The 26,898-nt window shown below is 36.1% G+C and overlaps 3 protein-coding genes across 4 annotated transcripts in view; 2 read left to right on the top strand and 1 right to left on the bottom strand.

Moving 5' to 3' along the window:
- LOC137713793 (uncharacterized) overlaps positions 1-20,209 on the top strand; it is an 82,677-nt gene extending 62,468 nt beyond the window's left edge. The window contains exon 4 of the transcript XR_015956023.1: positions 20,055-20,209. The gene's annotated coding sequence lies outside the window, so the exon portion shown is untranslated. The remainder of the gene's footprint in view (positions 1-20,054) is intronic.
- On the top strand, positions 5,355-6,212 carry LOC137713185 (RING-H2 finger protein ATL79). The gene has a single exon (XM_068452452.2). It carries the CDS (start codon positions 5,446-5,448, stop codon positions 6,082-6,084), a length of 639 nt encoding a protein of 212 aa, XP_068308553.1. The 5' UTR covers positions 5,355-5,445; the 3' UTR covers positions 6,085-6,212.
- LOC137712778 (actin-7) lies at positions 7,753-11,104 on the bottom strand. Of its 2 annotated transcripts, none has more exons than XM_068451939.2 (5): positions 10,848-11,104; positions 9,811-9,884; positions 9,316-9,709; positions 8,557-9,170; positions 7,753-8,106 (listed from the first exon to the last, which is right to left on the bottom strand). In XM_068451939.2, exons 2-5 carry the CDS (start codon positions 9,868-9,870, stop codon positions 8,041-8,043), a joined length of 1,134 nt encoding a protein of 377 aa, XP_068308040.1. In that variant the 5' UTR covers positions 9,871-9,884; positions 10,848-11,104; the 3' UTR covers positions 7,753-8,040. The 2 variants fall into 2 exon arrangements, with proteins under 2 accessions (XP_068308040.1, XP_068308041.1); XM_068451940.2 differs by having other exon boundaries at positions 10,721-10,870.
- Positions 20,210-26,898: the final 6,689 nt, after the last annotated feature.

Raw genomic sequence — 26,898 nt, forward strand, 5'->3', positions numbered from 1 at the left:
CGCATATTGATTAATATTACATATAAAATTCATGTATTATACAAATATTACAGCATGTCATTGTTTTTTTTTGGAACAATATAGCATGTCATTTAAGCACGAAGAAAATAAATTTTTTTTTTGTAAAAAGAACTTTTATCATTTTAAATAATGGGCAAACTCCGTACTTGTTTAAGCAAACTGTATAATAATATAGGAACGTACTTTTACGTGCTTTACACGCATCGTCTTGTGCTAACTATGAACCATCATTTTCGCCAATTAGGATAGAGTATTTGGTGCAACTGCCACACTACAGTAATAGACACCGTGTGAAGATCATAGGTCAGTGGACGGGGTAAACGAATTATATGAAATGGGTGGTTTTTTAATATGTGCGGCAAACGGATCATGTGACCTGGACACTCGCCAGCCAGATAGGCTGTGTCACACATGAGCACTATCTGCATGTCTATTTCCTGCCATCACATAAAAAAACGAAAAATTGATGCCCTAGCATGTACAGAAATGGGCTAAGCTGAAACTGAAAGCAGCCTCAACCAAACACATTGAATGTTGTCCCAATCTCCTTATTAATTCTGTTCTGAAGTTACCTTCGAAGCAGGCAACCTCGCTAAAATAATTCTCAGTTGGCCTTGTTTTCTTTTGTTTTGTGTGTTTTATTAGTTGGTTTTGCAGGTTGGCGATGAAGAAAGTTCAGAGTGTGTGGCCTACTTGGAAAGCTACCCGACTGTGTGGGTCCAAATAAGCCGCCGTCCTTCCAAGCCCATACATAAACTCATTTACTCTTTGTCGCCCTAGTGTACACTTGATTTCGAATTACCTTCCTATAAACTAGAGTAATTCAGATTATCATCTTGACAAAAACCTCCTGCTACAATAAAATAGTTTTTACTCTTTTTGGGTATGTTGGATCTTCGTCGTATGTCTAATGCATCCTAGTGTTGGCTTGCTAACAAATGATGAGGTATGTTACAGTTAGTCATTTGCGTGCGTGTGACTGATTTTAGAGAGCATTAATGACTGATTTTAGAGAGCTAATGCATGAGAACATTACATTTCTCCTGTACTTAGCAAGGCAACTCATGCATTACTTGTCCATCATGACTAGAAAAAATGATCATTTATATCAACAGTTAGAAATTATCTATGCACGTAGCAAACACTAATAAAATTTACGCAGGCTTAGACTGTCGTGACTAGTGTACATCAATGTTTGTAAAGCTCTTATTTTGGTGCTACATTAAAGCATTTTATGGATGTAATATAACAAAATAATTCTAGTTAGACCAATTTTTTAGACAATATTTACAAATCATGCGATGTGTCACATCACCAATAAGAAATACGTAAGTTAATCAAAACTTAACTAGTAATTCAATAATCCACAACCACGTCGTATGATTTACAAAATATGCTTTAAAAATATAATCTCTCTCCCATTGCCCATTATAAAATAATAGATGTTGCCTTCAGAAATAAAGTGACTCGACATCTAATCTTTTGAATAACAAGCATCCAAGGAATCAAAGATGAGATGGGGTTACAGAAATGTCGACGTCTCTTGAAATTATATGGAGGCATTTCTCTGTGCCCTAATAGCACCAAAACAAACACTCAGTTGTTTCTGTTTGTTGACAAGCTGAAGCTCCGCCTTTATCAGCTTATCCACTGCTTTTGCTTTTCATTTTTCATAACAAGAAAGCCACATGGGGTCCGGTAGTACTCGACCACTGCTGCAACCGAAAAAGGCTAAAAGCACACAGATTAGTTTACTGAAGCGCAGTAACTTTTAGGCAATGGATATTACTGTGATATGATTGTCTTATGCATAATACACCCACCATGATCTCCACCTTATCATAATCATTACTCTTAGTTATTTTTCTTAATCTCTCGTCGTATGATTTCACGTGATTAATATGATAAGGTTTGCAGACACACGAAGAAATATGTACATGAAGCTCAATGGGAAAATTGCATCATCTTTTTTTTGTCAAACGATACAAATGTTGGATTATGTATTAGATTAGGGCGCCAAAGGTGTTTGAACATACGTTGTGGTGTAAGAGAAACATTTTTCTCCACAACTATAGTAGATGACTAGTTGAAGGAAATTGCATCATCACCATGGTCATATCATCATGTACAGAGCAGGCCCTGAGGGTGTGCAAAATGTACCACCACACAGGACCCCTGATTCGGAAGGGCTTCCAAATTTTCTTTACATGTAAAGATACATATTATATACTTAATTGTGCAAGATAATAATAATTACCATACCGGCGCTAGTGGTATAGGCCTTCAATTTTCTTGTACATGGCTTGGGTTTGAGTCCTTGTGGAAATATTTTGCTATTTTTAAGTTTTGCAAATTTATTAACTTAAAAAGTTGATAAGTTTTACACAAAAATCATGCAACATATTTCAAACTGAAGACCTTGTGGAACTATTTTGCTATTTTTAAGTAAATTTATTAACTTAAAAAGTTGATAAGTTTTACACAAAAATCATGCAACATATTTCGAACTGAAGACCTTTCAAGACAAGAAAGGCTCTTGTCCATTCAAAGTTGTGCTCTAATTTATAGTATTTAAATTTCATAGATACAAATTGGAAAAAAAAAAAAAACAAAGAAAATACAATATTAAAAAAAATAAAAGGCCTCTATCTAAATTTAGCACAGAGCCCCTAAATTCCCAAGGCCACCCCTGATCATATACAAAAGCAAACCCTAAAATTGATGACTTGAATTAGAAGGATATGGATTTGAGATATACATGAAAGCTCAATGGGGTTAGTTGGGAATTAATTAGTTCAAATATTCATTTGTAGATAACTTCCAAAGGTCCATGTAATTTGAATCATTTGATTTATTCAACTTTTGTTTAGTTTATATAAATAGAAAAAGGTTAGCTTTATTATAATTTAAAAAGTATCCAAATAGGAGAAAGAAGTGGGTGACAAAATTGGATAATTTGCGAGGTCATGAAACTCATTATTTTGTGATGAGAAATCAGATCTTAAATAACACTCACCCTACCCCTACCCGCCACTCCAACGCCACTATTCCCCTCAAGTATATCCACTTATCTTAGTGGACAATGTTATATTTTTACGCGCGAATATGTTTTAAATTCAAAACTCTCCTATTATTGCATATGTTTTAAGTTCGAAACTCTCTTATTATTGCATATGTTTTAAGTTTGAAACTCTCCTATTATTTTTTTTTAAAATGATATTATCTACACTAAAGGGAAAACGAATGGTCTAGCAATAATTTGTTTCAAATTCTCTTTTGATGAGAATCTAACTTAAGACCTCTCATTTACAAGTGAAGAGAAATACGACTAGACCGTAGTACTAAATGACCAAAACTCTCCTTACTTTAAATTGTAATAATTTCGAACCCTCTCTTTTCCTCTCCTTAATTAATAATAAACTAATAAAAAAATTCAAAACATTTTAAGAATCAACTATAAACCGATTATTTGCAGTGTTGTTACTAAAACTAATTAAAGTCTAAAATCTATTTCATTTTGGGTGGTGCTATTTACACACTATTTTTATACTTCTCATATTTTCAATCGTTCAATTGAATGAATTGAAATATATCAAAAACAAAAAATTAATAAGAAGTAAAAAAGGTGTGTGAATAGCATCACCCTTTACTTTTTTGGAAATGTTGTCTCTTTGTAAATATAAGGGCATAACCTTTAATTCTCATGCTTTATTATAGGAAACTCTTATTGATGCTTTAAAATTTTAATTGTGCACTCTTTATAAAAATATTTTTATCTATAAATATACAAAATTTGGAGTGCACAATTCAATTTTTAGAATGTTAGTAACAATTCCTTTATTATAAAGTTAAAACTATGTCTATGTTCACCCAATATAACACAGTAATATGAATAGTTTCCAAAAGTATCACCTCCATTTTATGATATAGCTAAACATTAAAAGGTGGAAGTGATTTTTGTACATCATTTCTCCCTCAACTCCTCTCTTTATTTCTCAATTTTGATTATTCTTTAATTTATTTAATTCAAATGTAAAATATAAAATAAGTGTAGAATTCGACCCCTTTTCTTTACACAAGCGAAATCGTGTTTTCATATAAAATCAAATATTTTATGCGATCAAAAGTCAATTCTCTTCTTCCACAATAATGGGTCGAATTCTAAACATATATGTAAGTGTAGCTACGTTGGTTAAAATAGTATTCTTCCTCTCCGCATTCAAGTGATAATTCTCCTTTCAATAGTTTAAATTAGATTAAAAATTTAGAATACCACTTGAATCAATAATAGAAGTCTAATTCCAAAACCCTTTCCTTCTTTCATTCAAGAATATATTTCATTCCTTTCAACCATCAACTATTATTCATCAAGACTTCAACCACATTTACTAGCTACAAGTGGCCCTCTACCACAATGGTAGAGAGAAGTGTTGCACTTGTATCATAGCATGAGTTCGAATCTCACTAGCGCTCTAATCTAACAAATCTATCGTTTGGCCAAAAAAAAAAAAAAAAAAAAAACATATTTACCAGCTAAATAATAAATTCTCCTTCCACGAGTTTATCATTTTTCTTAATTTTCTATTGGTTTTATAGTGGAATATATCATTCAACTTCAACCATCTGCAACTCGTAAACCAAATGCGTGCAGGAACTAAGGAACCAAAGAGTTGGCCAATATTTTCCTTCTAACGCACTCGCAAATTGTAATTAAATCAAAGAATTATGCAACACCAAGCATATTGGTAGTTTAATTTGTGTAATATTCTCACAAGTAAAATGTCAACAACCAAGTAAAGATAAACACAAGTATATCCGATAATCCAAAGATACTAACAACTGTCTCAGTTGAGAAATGGTAATTTAGAAATCACCAAAAAATTAAAAAAAAAAAAGTTTAGACTTTTGTTCTTCATTGGATATAAGAAGGCTTAAAAAATAAATTTTGAATACGCATAATCACTTAAACCTCTTAAATAATGACCTAGTTTTGTGCATGTGAAAAAGCTCAGAACTAAAACATAAGAATTTACAACTTTTGAATGAAGCTTGATGGACAAATTAGTGTGACCGCCTCCTTACATCTGTTACAGCCTATTTCAATTTGTGTAGGTTAATAGTGTGTGGAGTCTCTGAAGCTCCGAGAAGAAGGTAGTGAGAATCGTATGCCCCACACATGTGAGGTTTTCTAAATAATGACAAATATTTATCTCACAAAATTCCACCCATACCATTATTGTAAAAACCCACACTACACGTGTGCATTTCCTGCTTCCCTTCCCTGCCTTAACACTCTTTAGAACCTATAAATCTTCCTAATCCCCACCCTCACGCAATCCCTCTCTCTCTCTCTCTCTCTCTCTCTCTCCGCTGAAAGACCATCAGCAGCAGCGGAGGAATTACTAATTAAAAGGGCATATATAAATGAGACCACCGCCAACAGTGAGGCTGTCGGCGGGGGAGGTGGTCGAGTTTGGCCTTATCCACTTCTCTCCACCGCTGCCTTCCCCTCCAACAGGGCCAACGACATGCGTTTCCCACACCTGCCGCTGGTGGCCTTACTCAGGCTCAAAAGAATTCGAGGCCAACGCCGCCATGATCATCATCGTCCTCCTCTCTGCTCTCATTTCCGCGTTGGGTCTCAACGCCGCCATCCGCTGCTTCCTCCGCGGCGGTAGAGGCAACCCTTCTGATCGTGAGAACAACAGTGTTCCTCAGAGTCGGCAGGAGTTGGTTGATGTTCAGCAGAAGAGCAATGTGGCAACGGCTTCGTGCTTAGAGGCGGCACCTACGGTGATTTACACGGCGGAGATGAAAGCGAAGTTGGCAGGGGTGGAGGCGGAGTGCGCCATTTGCTTGTCGGAGTTCGTGGAGGGGGAAAGGATTAGAGTTTTGCGGAGGTGTAAACATGGGTTTCATGCTCAGTGTATTCAAAAATGGTTGTCTTCTCACTCCTCTTGTCCCACATGCCGCCGCACGTGCCTTCCTCAGTCTCCATCCCAGTCCCCAGCACCACCACAACCCTCGGCGGACCATAATCCCGTGACGGAGAGCAGTCCGTAGCGGCCCTGCTGTTACCGAGTTCGCCGTTGTACACATGTATGTAAAATGCAACTAGTTTGAAGTTTTTTCCGGTTCTTTAAATGGTGCCATAAACTTAATTAGTTAATTTAATGTGGTGTTGGGCAAAAGTTACCAATCGTGATCCCATAACTACCATCTTAAACGCGTACAAATGACACCAAATAAGTTTTGGTCCTTTGAATATTACTTTTTAAAGGTCTGTAGCGTATCAGATGTGTTCATTTGCCAAATGGGAAAATTTCAGGTTACGAACTTTAGCTTGATCGAAAATTGCTCCCGTTTTCAACACATACGCTCCTCCCATTCTTTCTTGTCTCTTTATTTTCGTTTAATTTATTTAATCAATGCGAGTAAAAAGAAATGAAAGTGCGAAAGTTACTTTTGACAAATCAATTCAAAATTTTAAACCAGCATATATGGAAACCCCTGCGTTTTTTCCACCTTTTGGTCTGCAGCTGTAAAAATAACCGTCCAAATTCGTACGACTTCACCGAAAATGCATCTGGCTTTTCGTATACTAGCCGACTGCTTAATGCCAATGCAAAATATGACAACAGATGGAAAGTCCAGAGTATGTGACTATAGCTTATCTGATCGATTGATAACGTTTCTCCTACCAGCCGTTTCGAACCGGAAAGCGGAAAGTCACTTTCCGGAAACGTACTTCGATTCCCAAGGAAGGTCCCAAGCTCGTGTTCCCCCTCCTCCGTCGAGAAAATCATGTTCCCCCTCCTCCGTCGACAGAATCGTGTTCCCCCCCTCCGTCGAAAGAATCGGAAAGTGAACAGAGACTTGCAACGTATGTGGGGGTGGTTTTGGTATGGTTACTGTACCAAAACCCCTCGCACCAAATACTATACCAAACTTTTAGTATGACAAAATCTATTACTATTATCATACCAAACTTTTGGTATTCCGAATTTTGACATGCCAAATAATTAGTTGTCTTGGTATGATAATGGGCCAAAATTAAATTTTTTTTTTTCAACCGAAGTCAAGGCCCAAACGTCTATTTTTTCTATTTTTATGACTTTTATCTCTCATATTGTGACCTAAATTAGAAAACCCAAATAGAATTCCTGCAATAAGAAACCCCATGCAGCAAGCGCAGGCAAGCACACAACACCAACACCAACACCAACACCAACACCAATCCTTGTAGAGAATGTGAGAGAGTGTCGAAGAGAAACCGAGAAAGTGTCGGAAGAATGAGAGGCAATGACGAGGTTTTTCCTAAATATTATTAAAATATTATATAGTTATTTATACATATATAAATTATGTAATATGTAATTTATATTTTTTGGTATGGTATGGTAATATCATTGGCAATGGTGGCAAAAATCAATACTGTACAAAAAAATCTTGGTTTTATACAATACTATATCATTACCACTTGGTACAAAATTAGTACGATACAATTGACAATTCAGTTGACATGGTAATTTGAAAATAAATTCCACCCCTAAACGTATGTCTGCTAAATCCGAACTTTTGGACCGCCTTATGCTGCACAATACAAGTGCTAGGGGAGGCAAGCCACGGCGGTTATGCCGCAACCATGCAGGTGTTAAGGGAGAACAAAACGGAATTTAAGCAGTTTTTTGTTGCTCTTCCCGGCAAACAAAAGGAAGATAGTATTGTAAATTAACAAGCCAAAAACAACGTCATTAACAATTTAATTAATATGTAATATTCTATTTCAACAAGCTCAGAAAGCCACACAAACAATGTGCACAAAAACAGCACAACAGCATATACTGATCCGATTTAAGAACTATTGCTTTTGCTATATCATAGGTAACGCAAACTAAGAGCGGTGACAAAAGAGATGACAAACTGACCAAGCTCACACCATTAACACTATCTGACAATCCGAAAACACACAATTCCACGGGGGAAGAAGACGACGATATTATCACATGATTCGCGTGTCTAGAAGCACTTCCTGTGGACGATGGAGGGACCTGATTCGTCGTACTCCGACTTAGAAATCCACATCTGCATTTAAGAAAAACGAGACCCCGAGATTACAATCACAGAACCATACTTCCTAAACAAATAAGTTATACGAAAAGAAATTGTGGGAAATGTCGAGTCAGTCATATGATTCCAAGTTCCAAAGCATAGTAAACAAACGACGATAGTAAACCTATGTTATACATCTACAATCAGAAGGTACTAAACTTTTGTGTTGGTTTTAAAAGGGTGCAACTCATATGTTGATATCGTACTTGATAAAATCATAGCCAATTTTTAATTCCTTCACCTACAAATTCGTTCCTCAAGAATATCACAAGGGATTTTGCATGTTTTTAGTTTTTTTAGTTTAACTCCTTAAAATTTTAATGGTAAATATGAAGTCAATATGCATATCTCTTCTATGATCAGTAAATACGAAGTGAAATCAAATACAAGCTACCACCGTAGGACAAGCAGTATAAACCATACCTGCTGGAAGGTGCTCAGTGAAGCTAATATGGATCCTCCAATCCAAACACTATACTTTCTCTCTGGAGGTGCAACCACCTTAATTTTCATGCTACTTGGTGCGAGGGCTGTGATCTCCTTGCTCATTCGATCAGCAATTCCTGGGAACATAGTGGACCCTCCACTGAGGACGATGTTGCCATACAAGTCCTTTCTGATGTCAACATCACACTTCATAATAGAGTTATAGGTGGTCTCGTGAATCCCAGGCGATTCCATTCCAATGAATGATGGTTGAAATAGGACCTCAGGGCAACGGAAACGCTCTGCCCCAATGGTAATTACCTGGCCATCAGGTAGCTCATAACTCTTCTCAATTGATGAGCTACTTTTAGCAGTTTCAAGTTCCTGTTCATAATCAAGTGCCACATAGGCAAGCTTCTCCTTAATGTCACGCACAATTTCCCGTTCAGCAGTTGTAGTAAAAGTATACCCTCTCTCAGTCAGGATCTTCATTAAGGAATCTGTTAAGTCTCGTCCAGCAAGGTCAAGCCGGAGGATGGCATGTGGAAGTGCATAGCCCTCGTAGATGGGAACAGTGTGACTGACTCCATCACCAGAGTCCAGCACAATACCTGTAAAACATTTGTTGTTAAAGAGGTAACGAACTTTCAAGATTTTGAAACTTAATTCCAACTTTCTTTGTTTGTTTGCACACGGTAAAGAAATATAACAAAATAAATAGATAGATCACCCTCAATTTTTCGTATTGGTACAAACCTGTAGTACGCCCACTAGCATAGAGTGAGAGAACTGCTTGAATGGCAACATACATAGCAGGGACATTGAAGGTCTCAAACATGATCTGAGTCATCTTTTCCCTGTTGGCCTTAGGATTCAGAGGCGCTTCAGTAAGAAGCACAGGGTGTTCTTCAGGAGCGACACGAAGCTCATTGTAGAAAGTATGATGCCAAATCTTTTCCATGTCATCCCAATTGCTAACAATCCCGTGTTCAATGGGGTATTTTAATGTGAGAATACCTCTTTTCGACTGGGCCTCATCCCCAACATAGGCATCCTTCTGTCCCATCCCCACCATAACACCTGTGTGTCTAGGACGACCAACAATGCTGGGGAAAACAGCCCTCGGAGCATCATCTCCAGCAAATCCAGCCTGTTGAATGAAGTCATGAAAATAGTTATATACCAAGGGAATACGTGTACATCAAGACAGCTCCTCATACACTACCGGGCAAAATGAAACAAATCCCTTACCTTAACCATTCCAGTACCATTATCACAGACAAGAGGTTGAATGTCTTCTGTATCCGCCATTCTTTATGTTGATGCTGCAAAGAAATCACGGCAATCCATTAGTAACCTAAGAATCATAACAGAACTCAATAGTCACAAATGAATCTCTATAGCTAAGGTAACCACATTGGCTTCCTGATGACAGAAACAGCTAGATCGTTAGATAGTTAGTAGCATTGAAAGCGGTTGTAACTCGTATTCACATTCAGTTTAGGATTAAGTAATTGAGGGAGTAACTATGATGGGAGAGTTCATCTATATAATACGCGTAACATATTCATTGAATGAACGAAATAATCAGTTCTTGGTTTTTACATCAGAACACTCTGTTTTGGTCTTGTAAGTTGGATTGTGTACCTTATGACATAATTAACAAGCTTGGATTAACGGGGATAGCGATATTCCACAAACTTGAACAAAATAAAGGTCATATCAGCGACCCATTACAATCCTGGATTAAGTACTAAGCATTGGACAACCGATGATTGAAAACACACGAGAAAAGTGAAAACGCACCGCTTATAAAACGTAATCCTCTATTTCACATTAAGATCAACAAAACAGGCAAAAACCAATTAAGCATAATCTCTAGTTCTTTGTAGGAATTACATCCAAAACCGAAGGCAACCTAAGTACTTTGTACCCAAATATGATATTTGTCATGCTTGACGCTAGTGATAGGTTGATCCCATCAAAATTCAGATGCAAATCAGATTAAATCACTAATAAATACATATCAAAATTTAGTCATACTCTCAACCAGTGACTCACTAATCAACACTATCAGCAACCATAACAACAAGTCAAATAAACTAAATTCACAACAGCAAATCGAAAGCAGGGAACGAAGAAGAAATCACTTCCAACTTACAAAAACTTAGCAATCAATTCACAGAGGAAAAAATAGCAGATAAATTCAAGAGAAATGAAAAAAAGAGAGAAGGTTTCTTGGTAGGTGGTAGCAGCAGAGAGGCAAAGAGCTTAAGAAGCACGCACACCTCTGTGGAAATGAAGGAAGGTCGGTTGATTCTGCTTAAAGATCGGACAATTAAAAGCTTGTAATAATAATAAAAGGGAGGAATATTTCTGCCAACCTCTGTGGAAAGTGCGGACTGTGGAAATTTCCAGAATGTATTTCTACATAAATTTTGAGATAAAATTGAAAAATAAATATTTAAAAAGGAAAAAGGAAAGAAAAGAAAAGGAAACAGCTGGAATTTTGATTAATGTCTCTCTTTGTGATAAAGGGCGGGGTGACACCAATGCAAAAGGTAACATTATTATTGGCACCGAAATTCAGAAAATACGAAAGAAAAAAGCAAGGGATTAATTGAAAGTACTTTTATAATGTTTAAAAGTATTTTTAGGGAAAATGTTTTGAATCTAAAAGCATTTGGAGTTCTTCTTGGTATTTGTAGTAAGGCGGGATGACACCAATGTGACAACCCGTTTCAAATTTTACGTTTTTATTTTATTTTAGAAACGTGAATTTACGAAATTGCCCTAGAGGCAAGGACTTTGACTTCCATTGACCATTGACTTGAGAGATGTGTGACTTATTCTTTTAGCATATCCTTATAGTACTCATTGATACGAATGTATAGGCGAAAGCTGTTTGCGAGTCCGGATTATAACGGTATAGTTACGGACGTTCGAAATTGGGTATTCAATGTTTAGTGTTTATTTAAATTAAATACCCACTTTGTGGGGGAAGCCCAATCAGAAATGGAGGAAAAAAAAAAAAAAAAAGAGGAAGTGGTTCCCGTCCACCCGCACCCACCGCGGGTCCATTTTCCAAGGTCGATTCCGGCCAACTCCGGTGGAGTTTTTCGATGCCACCATTGAAGCTCTCATTCCCCTCTACAAAACCCACCCAAGAACCACCTTGATTAACCATGGTATGTGGCGGTTTGAGGCTACGAAAGTTGACGAAAATCAATGGTGCTCCGGCCACCCTTTTCGATTTTTCGGCAAAGCGGCAAAGTGATGGCCAATGCCACCACTTGGGCTTTGTAGCCCATCATCCCAGGAGCAAAACCCATCCAACCTTGACCCCGTTGGACCACCGTAGACGATGAAGCGACGTCGAGAAGTTTTAGGCACCTGTCGGCTTTGTGGGCAAAATTGACCATCTTCCGTCCACTTTTGGACTTCGTGGCAGGTATGAAAGTTGCTCCACTCACTGAGATCTTCATTTCTGTGAAGTTTGAGAATTTTTGGAAATAGTTGAATTTTCCGACGAGTCGGGGCGGCCGACCGCCACCCGCTGCGGCGCGTGGCCAGTGGACCGCCAATGCTATTTTTAGGTTATGTCGAATGTCTTGAATTCAGTTTTGTTATTTGAATGACATAGGTTGATCGTTGGAATCTAAATTCATTACGATACATTACTTGATGAAAATGTGAATCGACGATCCGACCGTTGGATCGTCACCAAACTTGGGTACATTATAATACGTAATATTTAAAGATCATAGGAATTTGTAAGTTAGTAAAATAAATGTTTACGTCCACTTGGTTTTGGGCAAATGGCGGAGATCCAACCGTTGGATCGTAATGAAATTTTAATATGTTATTCTAGAAACATATTGTGGATCGTTGGGAGTTGCGGATTGGAAATCTGATATGCGGATCTTCCGGGTCAAGTTATACAGGGTTGTAAAACCTACCGTCCATCTTTGATCAACTGTTGACTTGTGGTCAATGGGTTTCAAATTATTTTAGAATGTCGTTGAGGTTGTGTTTTATGTGAATTACATATTCTACGGATAAAAGTTCTGAGATGTGATTTGATAATTGGTCACAGGGACCAATCATTAAGGACGCCTCGATTCGTGCGCTAGAGAATCATAGCATGGACTCCAGGTGAGTGAATATTTTCCTTTTTATCGTACATATTGTTGAGAGTTCTATCGACACTTTTAAATTGATTAGGTATATTACCTTCGTATAATTATTGTGAATGCTTGAAGTACCCATACGAACTATGAATGGCTTGATCCCTGTCTAGTGTACGTAGGCAGTCTAACGAGACGTTAGATGCAGCCATAAAATATTTGAGACAAAAGCCTTGTTTGAGAAATTGAGTAATGCGAAGGAAATTGGTAAAGGCAAGTTTTAGTTTTATGAATTAGTTAGTTAAATTAGTGTTAATTGGGTTGTCATGGATAATTATCCCTGAAAATAAGTAGTTTGGGAGTAGGGCGTTATTGATTGTACACTTCTCACCGTATTGTTTATAATTGAAAATGCTACGACATGGTTGAGTATTAGATTGCATCATGGTATATCCATATGTATATTACTTGCATATAATTATTAGGAATGCTTTCAAGTGTAAAGGTGAACTCAGGACACCCAAGTAAGTTCAGGTGAGTTTATGGTATTAGTTGAATCGATTGAGTTATGGCATGACTACAGTTATGTGTTAGGCAACTTCGATACTGTCGTACTGGTTGCCATAATTTCCACATGTTATATTGAGATGCATTGAGAGCTCATGAACCTGCACCCCGGTGTTAGTGCTCCCGCCTGTGGCCAGGGCACAGTCCTTCACGTGATGTTCACCTCCCGCACCTTACGCTCACCTTGGATCCAAGGTAGGTGCACAGTCTTGTCGTACAGACCACTTTAGGTGGTTCCGACTCGTAGGTGACCCGCGATTATTCGCACAGTCTTCACGTGATCGTAGCACTTGAGCATATTTATTTACACCCAGTCCTGTCGTACAGACCACTTTAGGTGGTTTCGACTCGTGTGCAGGTATACTTATTGAGTTATTTGCTAGCCATGATTGATGAGATATGGATAAGTCGTACAAGTTACTGTAGGTGACTCCGACTTATATGCTAGCCAGGATTGATGAGATATGGATAAGTCGTACAGGTCACTACAGGTGACTCCGACTTATATGCTAGCCATGATTGATGAGATATGGATAAGTTGTACATGTCATTTTAGATGACTCTGACTGATATATCACTTTGTATTGATTAAATTCATTTGACCTACTTATTAATGTATGATAGAGTTGATGGCAAACCGTGGTTTTGGTCATTTCTGAGTATGGTTTGGATATATGTATATATGTTGTATTGTACTATAGAAAACGATAAGGGAATTACAGTGAGGGGTTATTACAGTTAGAAAGGTAATAGTTTTGGGAAGCTTGGTTTTACTGCTTACTCACACTTTCTGTTTTGTACCCCTTCAAGTTTTAACTGCTGAGTTCGTATCGACGAGGATATATAGCTAATCTTAGTATTGGTGGCTACTTTTAAGGGTATGATTCTTACCCACACTACTGCACCTTACTTATGCTCTGACATCGCGTGTGAAATGGGTTCGCTCCCACTCATAGCGCACTCTGGTACTTAGACACTTTTAGATTCAAATTTATTCACTTTTTATACACTATCACATTTTATGGCTTCGTCACTTTCCAGGTGTCGGCTAGCACAGCTCGATTCAGGGTCCAAGTGGACTTTCTGGGTCGGGGTGTGTCACCAATGCAAAGGTGATATGGATGAAAATTTAGAGACGGAAACAAAAAAACTAACATTATTATTGGCATCGAAATTCAGAAATATGAAAAAAGTCTACAAGAGTTCGGTTGGAAATACTTTTAAAATAATTGAAAGTGATTTTAGAAAAAATGTTTTGAATCTAATAGAACTTGAAGTGCTTCCTTGTACTTGTTGTAGGAAATACTTCAAGTGTTTTTTTTAATATTTATTTGCATTTCTACTAAATATTTGTTTAAAAATATTTTTATAAAAAACACTTTCAGTCATTTCAAAAATACTTTCAAAGAAGTCTGGCTTCTGTCAAACTACAAGTTAAAGAAAATGTTATGAATGTCTTTTACAAATCCAAAGATTCCTGCAAAAACAGTCTTTCTTTTTTATGCAATTTTGCCTAATGTTGTTTTGCTATAGAACGATAATGTTATAGTCTTGTGAAATTAGTTTTAGGATGAAGTGTCTATTTAGTCCTTAAACTATCACTTCAATAAAAATTTGGTCTCTGAATTATTTTTTCGGTAAAATAAGTTCCTAAATTCATTAAAAATTGCTAATTTCATCTCTACTATTATATTTAAAACTATTTTATCCAATTTGTTTTGTCAATTTAAGTCACTTGATACACTTTAGACTGTAATACAATCTTTTTCTCGCCTATAAGCCTTAGCATTTCATATAGGTTGCAAATCTAGATCTAATGTATAATTTACCCTCTAAAGTTAACTCTATACGTTATTTATTTACGAAAAATTGCCAATCTATCCTTTAATGTGTATCACATGCAACTCACATTTCTATAAAAGAAAATCAATTATCACCTGTAGTGATGTTTAGTTTTGACAAATAAGAACTGGTTTTTAATTGCGCCTGTAATAACGCTTTCTAACGACTAAAAATGTTTTTTTGCTTGTGTTTAATAAAACAAGTATTTAAAAAAAATTGGCTCATATAAGCACATTATGAAGAATCACATCTCAAATGCTTCTTAAAAAAGAAATTGGATATTTAATATATGGAAGTTTCAAGGTGTTCATATTAAAAATGGATGGAGAACTAATAAAAAGTTTCTCGCAAAACATTTTATTATTGAAAAACACTTAGACAACTTTACTTATTATTAAGAACATTTTTTAGATCACAAGGACAGAAAACTAAAAGAGAGTCACATTGCATGAGGTTTTGAATTAAAAAAAATGTATTCTTAATATTAAGGAAATTATCCCTAATAATAAAAAATGTGCCCTTAATAATAAGGGTATTTGAATAAAAAGTTAGTTTTACGAAGGGTTTTATTAATTTTTTATGTTAAAAACAGTTTCATTAAAAACGCTTATGAACATAAATTTTTTCTAAATATTAAGGAAATTATCCCTAATAATAAAAAATGTGCCCTTAATAATAAGGGTATTTGAATAAAAGATAGTTTTACGAAGGGTTTTATTAATTTTTTATGTTAAAAACACTTTCATTAAAAACGCTTATGAACATAAATTTTTTCTAAATATACAATCTCAAGCATGCTCTAAAGCTCATTCCATTCTTGCAAGTCACTAGAGCTTTAGACTTTGAACCCTATTCCAAGCATCAAAAGTTAATAAATTGAAGAAAACTTTTGTTTATTGCATGTTGAAGAAATTACAATGAAGAAAATGTTGGAATGGTACAAACGTTTTAAGAAAATGAAATTGAATTACATCAGTTGGTAACAAAAGAAAAATGAATGGTATGTTCATATTGAATATGCCACTTCGTAATCATACCGTTGATTCATTTCATACACTTGAATGCATAAACGATCTCCATCGAATGATTTTTTGTAGGAATGTGCGTATTCCCTCATGGGAGGATGCAAGTGTTGGAAACTTATGGTTTATCGTGTGCCAAAGAAATTACATTGAAGAAAATGCTGGAATGGTACAAATGTTGTAAGAAAATTAAATCTAATTACCTTTACTTTCTTTTTGAACAAACGATATCATCTATGCTAAAGGGAGGGGTAGATGACACACCCCGATCGAGATCAGGGCATGCTGGCCGTCACGTGGAAGTGACGTAACCATGTGCACAGTGCGGAAGCTAATAAAATAATAATATAAATAGTACGAATAAATAAAAATTAGCTTTACACAAAGTAATAACAAACAAGTGCAAGCGTAAGTGCGACACTAAATTCAGAGCATGAAAGCCTAATGCAGTCCAGGAGAAAACGACGCAACAAAAGCACACTCGAATGTGGTTCTACACTGGTGATCGTCTGTCAAATATGCCGGGGAAATCCTCAGGGAAACCACCAAACGTGCTAGCCAACTAGAACCTGGAGGGGCGCAAAACAAAAGCGTGAGTGGGCAAAAACAAAGCTTTTCGAAAACCATTTAATAAATAAGTTCTAACCCCTCGCCGTAAAACCTGTATACTTCCCAGAAAATAGAATATACATATATATATATATATATATATATATATATATATATAAGTCATGTTCAGGAATATGCTATGCCAAAACCTCAAAGTAAAATGCAAGTGCTCAGGTACCATCACATCAATGCCATATAATCTGTCAGCCAGAGTCACCTAACGTGATCTGTACGGCTGAGTCTAGAGCTCAAATCTCCATCTCACTAACTATACCTGCACACGAGTCAGAACCACCTAAAGTGGTCTGTACGACAAGCCTGGGTGTAATATAGGTACGCTCAAGTGCTACGATCACGTGAAGGCTGGGCGAATAATCGCGGGTCACCTACGAGTCGGAACCACCTAAAGTGGTCTGTACGACAGGACTGTGCACCTAACTTGGATCCAAGATGAGCGTGTGGTGCGGGAGGTGAACATCACGTGAAGGACTGTGCCCAACTCTGGGTTGAAGCACTAACACCGGGGGTGCAGGTTATGAGCTCTCTAAGCATCTCAAATCACTACTGAAAGTAAACATAAATCACAACTCACCTAGCACTTACCTTTGCGTCCGCAGCACCAAACATACATATATATAAACAATTAACAATGCATAAACAACGGCAAAACTATAGGCATGACATATAACAAATAAACGTTCTAAATCAATTTCTGGGAAAAGTATAAGTATATAGGTATATACGGAAAACCAAAAGTCCACTCACTGATAAGTGGAAGGGTCGTAACCCCCCTGCCTCGAGTGACCACGCTCGTCCCCGGGATAGGATTCACCTATATGCGAAACAACTATAAAAACGTTAATTTTAAAGCACATAACCAAACTTAAGAAACAACTTCTCATACAATGCTCAAATGGGGTGTATGAATACACCAACGTGATCTACTCAATCTCAGGAACATCCCCATATTTTTAAAATAATTTTTCACCGTCGCACGCGCCCCCACGCGCTGGCCAAGGCACGGCCACACGCGCCGACCACGCGCAGGCACGTGCCTGGCACACTGACAGCGTCAGTTAACGCCGTCAGGAATATTCCGTTAACTTTAACGGATTCCATCAATGGCGTTAGAAATATTCCGTCCAAACTGATGGAATATTCCGTCGTCTTCTCCGGCGCCTGAAAATCGGGAAAAATTCAAATCATGATATCTTCTTCGTTTTTCAACCAAATTTCACAAAATTGGTACCAAAATGAAGCTTACAACGAGAGGAACAAGATCATACCACTTTCAAGTGCTAAAATCCACGAAATCTCCCCGAGAAAATACCCCCAACTTCGGCCAACCTCGAAACTCGTGATCCCGACGTCCAAAACCTTCAAACGAACCACCCCGAGCCTCCTAAGGACCTCACCAAGCTTCCTACAAGCTTGAAATTCCCAAAAAACATAAGGATTTACGTGTGCATGAACAGTACCAAAAATCGGGTATCCCGAGTTCGACGTGAAAACAAAGGTATCCTTACCTGAAATGGGTATGGTTAGACTCCAATGGACCTCACGAGCATGGATATGTACTTTGTTTCTTCGATCTGTGAAGATTACATGGGTTTTGGGGGTGTGTCCGTACAAGGGATATGAAAATGGGAAGGAAAATGAGCACGGGATAGGTGTAGGAATAGGGGGGAAAGGGTGAGGGAAATTATGGGAGTGTGTGTGTGGTCCACAACCAGCCACACCAACTCAAACAACCACACAACGAAAAAAAATAACACTAGGGGCAAAATCGTCTTTTCACGTGTACGTTTTAAAATTTTGGGAACGGGCTGTCACAGTAGGCTTAGCCTCACAATGCGTTAACAATAATGTGGTTCAAACTTGCCTTTGGCGAGAAGTGAACATAAGACCTCTCATTTATAAGTGAAGAGAAATACCACTACATTGTAATACTAAGTGGCCTAATTAACTTTTGATTAAAACAACCCTCAAAATACAAATAGCACATGACACTGACTCCATACAAATTACTTACAAGTTTTGTAGTCGACAATAATAATAATAATAATAAGGGGGAACTAATAAAAAAAGTCTCTCACAATTTTTTTTTCTCAAAAAATACTTAGATAACTTTACTTATTATTAAACCAACGTAAGTGATCTAATGGTAAGGACACAGATTGTGACTCCCCAATAAACAAAAAAATGTGGGAGGTATCGGGTTTGATGTTCCAAGCTAGTGAGTATGCTTTGTGGCCATAGGTAGGGTGAAATTCCTTATAGCCACTCCGGGCCCGAAATGGATAGATAATCGTAGTTTGCCACCATTTGTCCTCCTTTTAGAAAAAAGAAGAAAAAAACTTTACTTAGTATTAAATTTTCTTTTTATATTACAAGGACAAAAAAAAATAAAAAGGGAGTCACACTTTCATGAGGGTTTTGAATTAAATGAAAATGTCCTTAATAATAAAAAAATTTGTCCTTCATGAAGGTTTTGAATTCAAAGAAAATGCCCTTAAAAAAGAAAGTTGTTTAAGAGTTTTTGAATGAAAGAATTATGTGAGGCTTTTTAATTACTTAAAGGGATTTTATCACAAATGATCATTGAAATTGACCAACCATATGAAGATAGTTTATGAAATTGAAAATCAATCAATGTAGTCTCTGAAAATTGGCATCGCAAATCAATTTGGTCATTCCGTCACAATTCTGTTATAAATTCTATTATGTGCTAATGTGACACATAACTAGGTTCCACAAGTTCAATTAAATATTATTATATGATTTAAAATATTTAAATAATAAAAAAATAATTTTGTATTATTAAATATGAGTAAACTGCTGATATACCCCTGAACTATCATTTAACTTTTGATTTCCCTCCTAAATTTTTTAATCGAAAAATTAAGAACTTCAACTAATTTTTTTGGCCGATTTACCTCGGCTGTTAATTTTTCATTCATTCCATCCAAATTTCTGTTAAATGGAAGCATGTGCATAACAAGTGTGGGTAGTTCGGTCACTTCATTCTTTAAAATAATTGAAAACCTTAGATTTCTAAAATATAAACCTATGCAAATATGTGTGATTCTATAGTTTTTGTGTCTAAAGGTCTAGTGAAGTGACGTTTTTGTCCATAAAAAAGAGTTACGTAATGTGCACATGATAAAAGTTAACGTTAATTTGGATGAAATCTATAAAAAAAAAAACTAACGGTAGACGGAAAATCAGCCAAAAAAAATTAGTTTAAGTCCTTAATTTTCCGATGAAAAAGTTCAAGAGAAAAATCGAAAGTTGAGTGGGCAGCAAATTAGCAGTTTAGCTTATTAAGGACTGGTTTGGTATTTCTGTACTTTGAAAAAAAGCTGCTTCTGCTGTACCGTGAGAATAAGCAGCTGTAAAATAAAGCAGCAGAGTGTTTGGTAAATTTTTTTGTAAAAGTGCTTTTGAAAAAAAAAAAAAAGCAGTATTAGAGTGTTTGGTAAACTTTTATGTAAAACAGATGTGAAAAAAAGTCGGTTTTTCAAAACTGGGTTTTGCAGCTTTTTGTTTTTGGCTTTTTTTTCATCCAAAACTGTGAAAAAAAGCTAAAGCAGTGTTTACCAAACACAAAAACAGCTTCCAGCTTTTTTTGATAGCAGCTTTTTTTAGAATCACTTCAGTACCAAACCAGGTCTAAATATCAATGTTCTTCTTCTTCCCCTCGCCTTCAATTACACCGACGCCGACGACCCAAACAGAGGAAGCTGAAGACAACGAGTCAAACGACAGCTAACCACGGCAATTGGAACTGCGTGGCGGTGAATCGACGTCGGATTCACTTGCAGTTTTCGATTTGTCGTTCAAGACCTCGCCCAAATCGAGAAGAGAGAGAAGAAAAATGAGAGATGGGGAAAATCAGAGAAGTGGAAAGGAGGACTAGGTGGTGGGCGATGTCGCCGCCGACATAGGAGAAAGGGGAAGAGATCAGAAATATTTTGGTATAAAACTAAATCTCCCAGTTTAGTTTCTAGCTGCGGATGTGGCCGCGACATCGTTGTTGGTTTCTTACCTCAATCTCCCAGTTTTGTATGGTGAATTTGGGAGATAAGAGAGTTGGGTCGGGAATGGGTTGTACTGGCGTCGAGGAGAGAGGGCAGGAGAACAGTGAGAATTTTTTTTTTCTCAAATTTTAATTATTAAAAATTTATTTAATTAACTTTAATATTTATTTAATTAGTTAATCCACGTTACAATATTTAATTAAATTTGTAAGATCCATTTATATGCCGAATCAGCACATAACAAAATTTTTAATGGAATTTTAACTAAATGACCACATTAATTTACGATACCAATTTTTAGATCGATTTTCAATTTCAAAATTATCTTGATGTGAAGGGTCAATTTTAAGGACTATTTATGACAAAAATTCTTACTTAAACAACAATCTATGAAAACGACGCAAGAACGGAAATCGGCACAGCGGACACGACGAGTCATGCTAGTCTACTGCCAGCCACTTATCAATGCACTTGACATGAAAAAGATGCGTGCATGGCAAGTGAACAATCCGACCTTCCCGACCGTCAATCCTGCCACTCTCAAATTCCTCCCTACAAATCGTGCATGACGTTGTGAGCCGCCTTGCCATTGCAAGTTCAATTTATACGAGCAGTTCCACCTCTAACACAAATGCGCCAACATCCAGCGCATTTATTCACTCAGTGAACAGGGATGGACCCCAAATAAACAGTAATAGGTCAAATGCATCTCCATCCCTAAAGCTAAATAGCTTAGTCAATTTTATTAAAATATTATTAATTTTTATTATAGAATAATAATTTGACTTTTATTTTTTGACTTTTTAATAAAATAAAATAATAATATTATTATTATTATTAAAATACACACGACGAGCGAACCAATTTCTTATCCTCATCATCCTCCTCCAATAAAACTAGAAGAGAGAGAGAGAGAGAGTGTGAGTGAGTGAGAGTGAACTGAGAGTTTGTGTTGCAAGCTGAGCGGTTGAGCAGCTGAGCTTTGGGATTTAATTTCTGCATCTCCACCCCTGCACTTCCCTTCCATTCCCACCGCCACCTCCAAACCTCCACACTTCCTATCCTTCAAATATTTTTAATTTCTGCATCTCCACACCACTTCATCGTCCGCTTCGTCCTTCCGTCCTTCTTCCTCTGTGGCTCCTTCCCTCTTGACACCCTCTCCCACCTCAACCAACTCCGCTCCTCAGCCTCCACAACAACTCCCTCTTTGGTGCAAAAAAAAAAAAAAAAAAAAAAAAAAGGTGGTCGACGTCATGTTGGCGTCAGCGTGGCGTCAGATGGGTCGGTTCCAAGGTCTGTTAATTTTGGGTTGGCCTGAAGATCAGCTTGGGTTGGGTGCCAGACAATCTGCTAGGTTGGAGAGAGTTCCTTAGGTGCTAGAACCTTTTTTTGGCTGTGTGTCGGCCTATCCCACAACCAGTGGAAGTGCTTTAATGCTTTAGTCATAACGCACACATAAAGTGGCCTTTTCGTCTCGGCACAACGTTGTTTCCTTGTCTTGTTCATCGCCAGGTCCTCCGTACCACCCGACGGCCCGCCATCGGTAATTGAGTCTTCTTAAAATTCATCAAAATCGATCTGATGATTACCGAGTATCTTTTCGTGGAGATGTCCCTGGTACAAAAAGCTTCAGTGATCAAGCACCTTGAATTTTAACTTTCTTTGGCTAAGAGGTCAGCGCGTGAGAGTGTGACGTCGAGCTCTGATGTGAGGTGTGGTGGCTTGCGAGTTACTTCGGCTGGAGCATCGGGATCTTTGTCTAGCCAAACGATGACGGTTTCAATGAAGAGCCTCAGTTTCAGTCTTTCAGATGGTATTAATGTGATTAAAATTGTAGAAATTGAGAAAATCGAAGAAATTGAGAAGCTTGGAGAATGCGGGGAGGATGCTAAATTTGTGAATACTGAGCTAGTGGAGAGGCTATTATATTATATAGATCACTTCTAATTGATTTGGGGAAAAGCTATCTTAATTTTTTTTTCTTTTTTATGTCAAACGATATATTTTGTTAGATTGGATGTTAATTTAAGATACATTTTTTTTTTGAACAAACGAGATTATCTACGTTAAGGGGTTGGAAGAGTGGGCTAAAACTCACAATAGCTAGCAATAATGAGGTTCAAATTCGCTTTTTATAAGAATCGAATCTAAGACATCTCACTTGTAAGTGAAGATACAAACATTAGTTATCTTTAAAAAAAAAAAAATATACAAAAGATATAAGTACTTTATTAAGATATAATTTGACAGATGAGTACTTTAATCAGGGCCGACCCAGGCCTAGTGCAGGCAGGGCGACCGTCCGGGGCCCAAAATAATTGGGGGCACCAAAATTATTACGGTGGTATATTTGTATATGTTTTTATAAGAGTATAAATTTATAAAATTTGGTTCAATGACAAAGAAGTTTAATTAGAAATAGTGGTTTTGTTGTTTGAAATTAATGAGGAGGTCTTGGGTTCAAAACACCATGTGTGCTTATTTACTTTTTAATTTTTACAAATTTCTTTTCATAAGGGTATAAATATATAAAATTTGGCTAAATGATCAAGAAGTTTAATTAGAATCAATTGTTTTTGTTGTTTAAAATTAACGAGATGTCCTAGGTTCGAAATGCTAAGTGCATGTTTATTCTTTTCAATTTTTACGAATTTTTGTTTGGTTGTTAATTTATTTTTAATTAATAGCTAGTAGCTATGTGGGTTGTTATTTTTAAACATTTGCTCCAATTCAAGTCTAATCTTCCACAAAGAGTAATGCGTTGACCAAAATTTTAGACCAAATTTGCAAATTATATAACGTGTCACCAAAAAGTTTAATTGTGACATCCCACATCACCCAGGGGAGTGATCCTTATATGTATATTCCCATCCCTACCTAGCACGAGACCTTTTGGGAGCTCACTGGCTTCGGGTTCCGTAGGAACTCCGAAGTTAAGCGAGAAGGGGGCTAGAGAACATCTTCTCAAGGTTTTGAATTAAAGGATCACTATTGGATTCATCATTTTCGGTGTAATGGGTGCTTTTACAAGACCAAATAGGGTCTAAGTTTGAAACTGAACTAAGAATTAGACACTATTTATAAAACTTGACCAATAAGTAGACACTATTTATGAAACTGGGGCAATAAATAGAGACTATTTATGAAACTAGACCAATAAGTAGACACTATTTATGAACCGAAACCAAGAATTAGACATTATTTCTAAAACTAAACCAATAGGTAAAAACTATTTATGAAACCAGATTATACAGTATTTATGAAACTAGACCAAGAACTAGACATTATTTATAAAACATGACCAAGAACTAGGCACTATTTATGAAAGTGGACCAATAACTAGGCACTATTTATGAAAGTGAACCAAGAACTAGGAACTATTTGTGAAAGTAGACAAAAAACTAGACACTATTTATGAAACTTGACCAATAAATAGTGTAGTACCGTTTTCATAAATAGTGTTCAGTTTCATAAATAGTGTCTAGTTTCATAAACAATGTCTGTGATAAACGTGCGAAACCCTACGCGTCAGGTCTTTTTTTTAATTTTTTTAAAATTAAAATTGTGTCGTTTTCATTAAAATTTAAGTTCTTTTGTCATTTTTATTAAAATTTAAGGGTTTTTCATTAATATTTAATTTTTTTCATTAAATAAAGTTATAACATGGTTTTGGTTACAATAAACTTAGCCCAAGCATTTTTCATGAAAGTTCCCTTAATTTAAAGATATAATTTGACAGATGAGTAATGACATTATAACGCACAAAATTGAAAGACACCATTCAATGCAGATAGACTTACATATGACTATAGGGTCTAACTCTACTACGGTCATATAAACAATTTTTTTTTTGACGAATGATAAGATTATTTATAAGGAAAACTAACAAAAATGACTTCAAATCTTTGCATTTTAATTAAAAATCATCTAATAATTTTATCTAATGATAAAGACAAAAGAATAAAAAATATATAAAAAAACATAAAAAACACAAACCTACGCTGGGCTCGCATACACTCACCCTCTCACACTCCTCTTTTTTTCTCTCATTGTCAGCTATCGTTAAGAGATTTTTAGTTTTTTGCTTAGAATAAGAAAAAGACTTTAAATCGAATTACATACCCTAGTTTTATTTTTGTTGTGTTGTTTCCCAATAGTAGTCAAGATGACACCTAAGCTCAAGAAAATTGGACGAAGAGCTACATTTAATTATTGTAGGTATTTAAAATATGTGAGGGAATTTTAAATTGGTAATTGAAATTTTTTTTTTAGATATAATTATTGAGAACATAATCTTCTCAAGGTTTTGATTTAAAGGATCGCTTCTGGATTCATCATTTTCGGCGTAATGGGTGCTTTTACAGGACCAAACAGGGTCTAAGTTTCAAACCTTATGAAACTGAACCAAGAATTAGACACTATTTATAAAACTTGACCAATAAGTAGACACTATTTATGAAACTGGACCAATAAGTAAACACTATTTATGAAATTAGACCAATAAGTAGACACTATTTATTAAACGAAACCAAGAATTAGGCACTATTTCTAAAACTAAACAAATAGGGAAACTATTTATGAAACTGGATTATATAGTATTTATGAAACTGTACAAAAAACTAGACACTATTTATGAAACATGACCTAGAATTAGGCATTATTTTTGAAAGTAGACCAATAACTAGGTACTATTTATGAAACTGGAACAAGAAAGAGACACTATTTATGAAACTGGACCCAATAACTAAGCACTATTTATGAAACATGACCAAGAACTACACACTACTTATGAAAGTGAACCAAGGATTAGGCACTATTTATGAAACTGGACCAATAAATAGTGTAGTACTGTTTGGTTTCATAAATAGTGTTCAATTTCATAAATAGTATAACACCGTTTAGTTTCATAAATAGTGTAGTACCGTTAAATTTCATAAATAGTGTAGTACTGTTCAGTTTCAAAAACAGTATTTGTGATGGATGCAAGGGTCCTACACGTCAGGTTTTTTCTTTTTTTTTTTAAAATTTTTTTTATATTAAAACTGTGTCATTTTCGTTAAAATTTAAGTTCTTTTGTCATTTTTATTAAAATTTAAGGGTTTTTCATTAAATAAAGTTATAACATGTTTTTTTTGTTAAAATAAATTTAGTCTAAGCCCTTATCGTAACAGCTCCCTTATTTATACTAACCATGTGTTTTTTTTTTTTTTGTCAATTTTTATTAGATTAGCTACTGATGGGGTTCAAACTTACACCATCATGCAAAGTCTCAACTCATTTTCACCAATAAGAGGCTACTTATACTAACCATGTGTTTGGATGAGAAAGGAAAAGTCGGGAAACGGAGCGTGGAAAAGTTGAAGTCCATCTTTTGGCAAAGTGAGGGAAGAAATTGGGATTTTACATGCGGGAAATATTGCAGGATTTATAGATTGAAATTTTCGAGTTCAGCTTTGGATGAAAATGTTAATTCCTACCGCCCTTCCCCTTCGTTTTCTTTCTCTCGTCGCCCATTCCCCTTTGTTTTCTTTTTTCATCTGTTTTTAATCATTTCCTACACCTCTTTCCCTTGTCATGCCATCCCCCCTATATTATGGATCACTCTATAAAGATCGTATATGCAAAAAATGAATTAAAACTAAGGTTGTTTAGTCATCTAACTTTACACATTTGATGAACAAATTGGTAAAACTAAGGTTCGTAATGCTTTACCGATATGTTCATCAGGTGTTGTACAGTTAGATGACCAACGACCTTAGTTATAATTGGTTATATACACAGGCGATCTTTATAAAGTGATTTATAATATGAACGGTTTTGATCATAAACACGAAGTTCTATAAATCGGCACGAACAATTCTGAGTAGGACCTCCTCTGTTAGACAAGTATAAACTTAGTTGAAGTCTACATATGTTTGTAATCCTAGTTGTAGTTTTATTCCTAACTTGTAGGGATAATATCCTTGCTGACCAAGTTATGTAACTGTATATATTCATGTTTCACATATTAATGAAATATACTTCAAGCCAATATATTTTTTCTACATGGTATGGTATACAGAGCAGGTTTCAAGACCTTAGCTTTTTTTTAATTTTTTTTCTTGACAGCCTTCTTCTGCCGTTCTTGTT

The sequence above is a fragment of the Pyrus communis genome, chromosome 14, assembly GCF_041283825.1.
Source record: "Pyrus communis isolate YQ-2024b chromosome 14, ASM4128382v1, whole genome shotgun sequence".
NCBI classification, from domain to species: Eukaryota; Viridiplantae; Streptophyta; class Magnoliopsida; order Rosales; family Rosaceae; genus Pyrus; species Pyrus communis.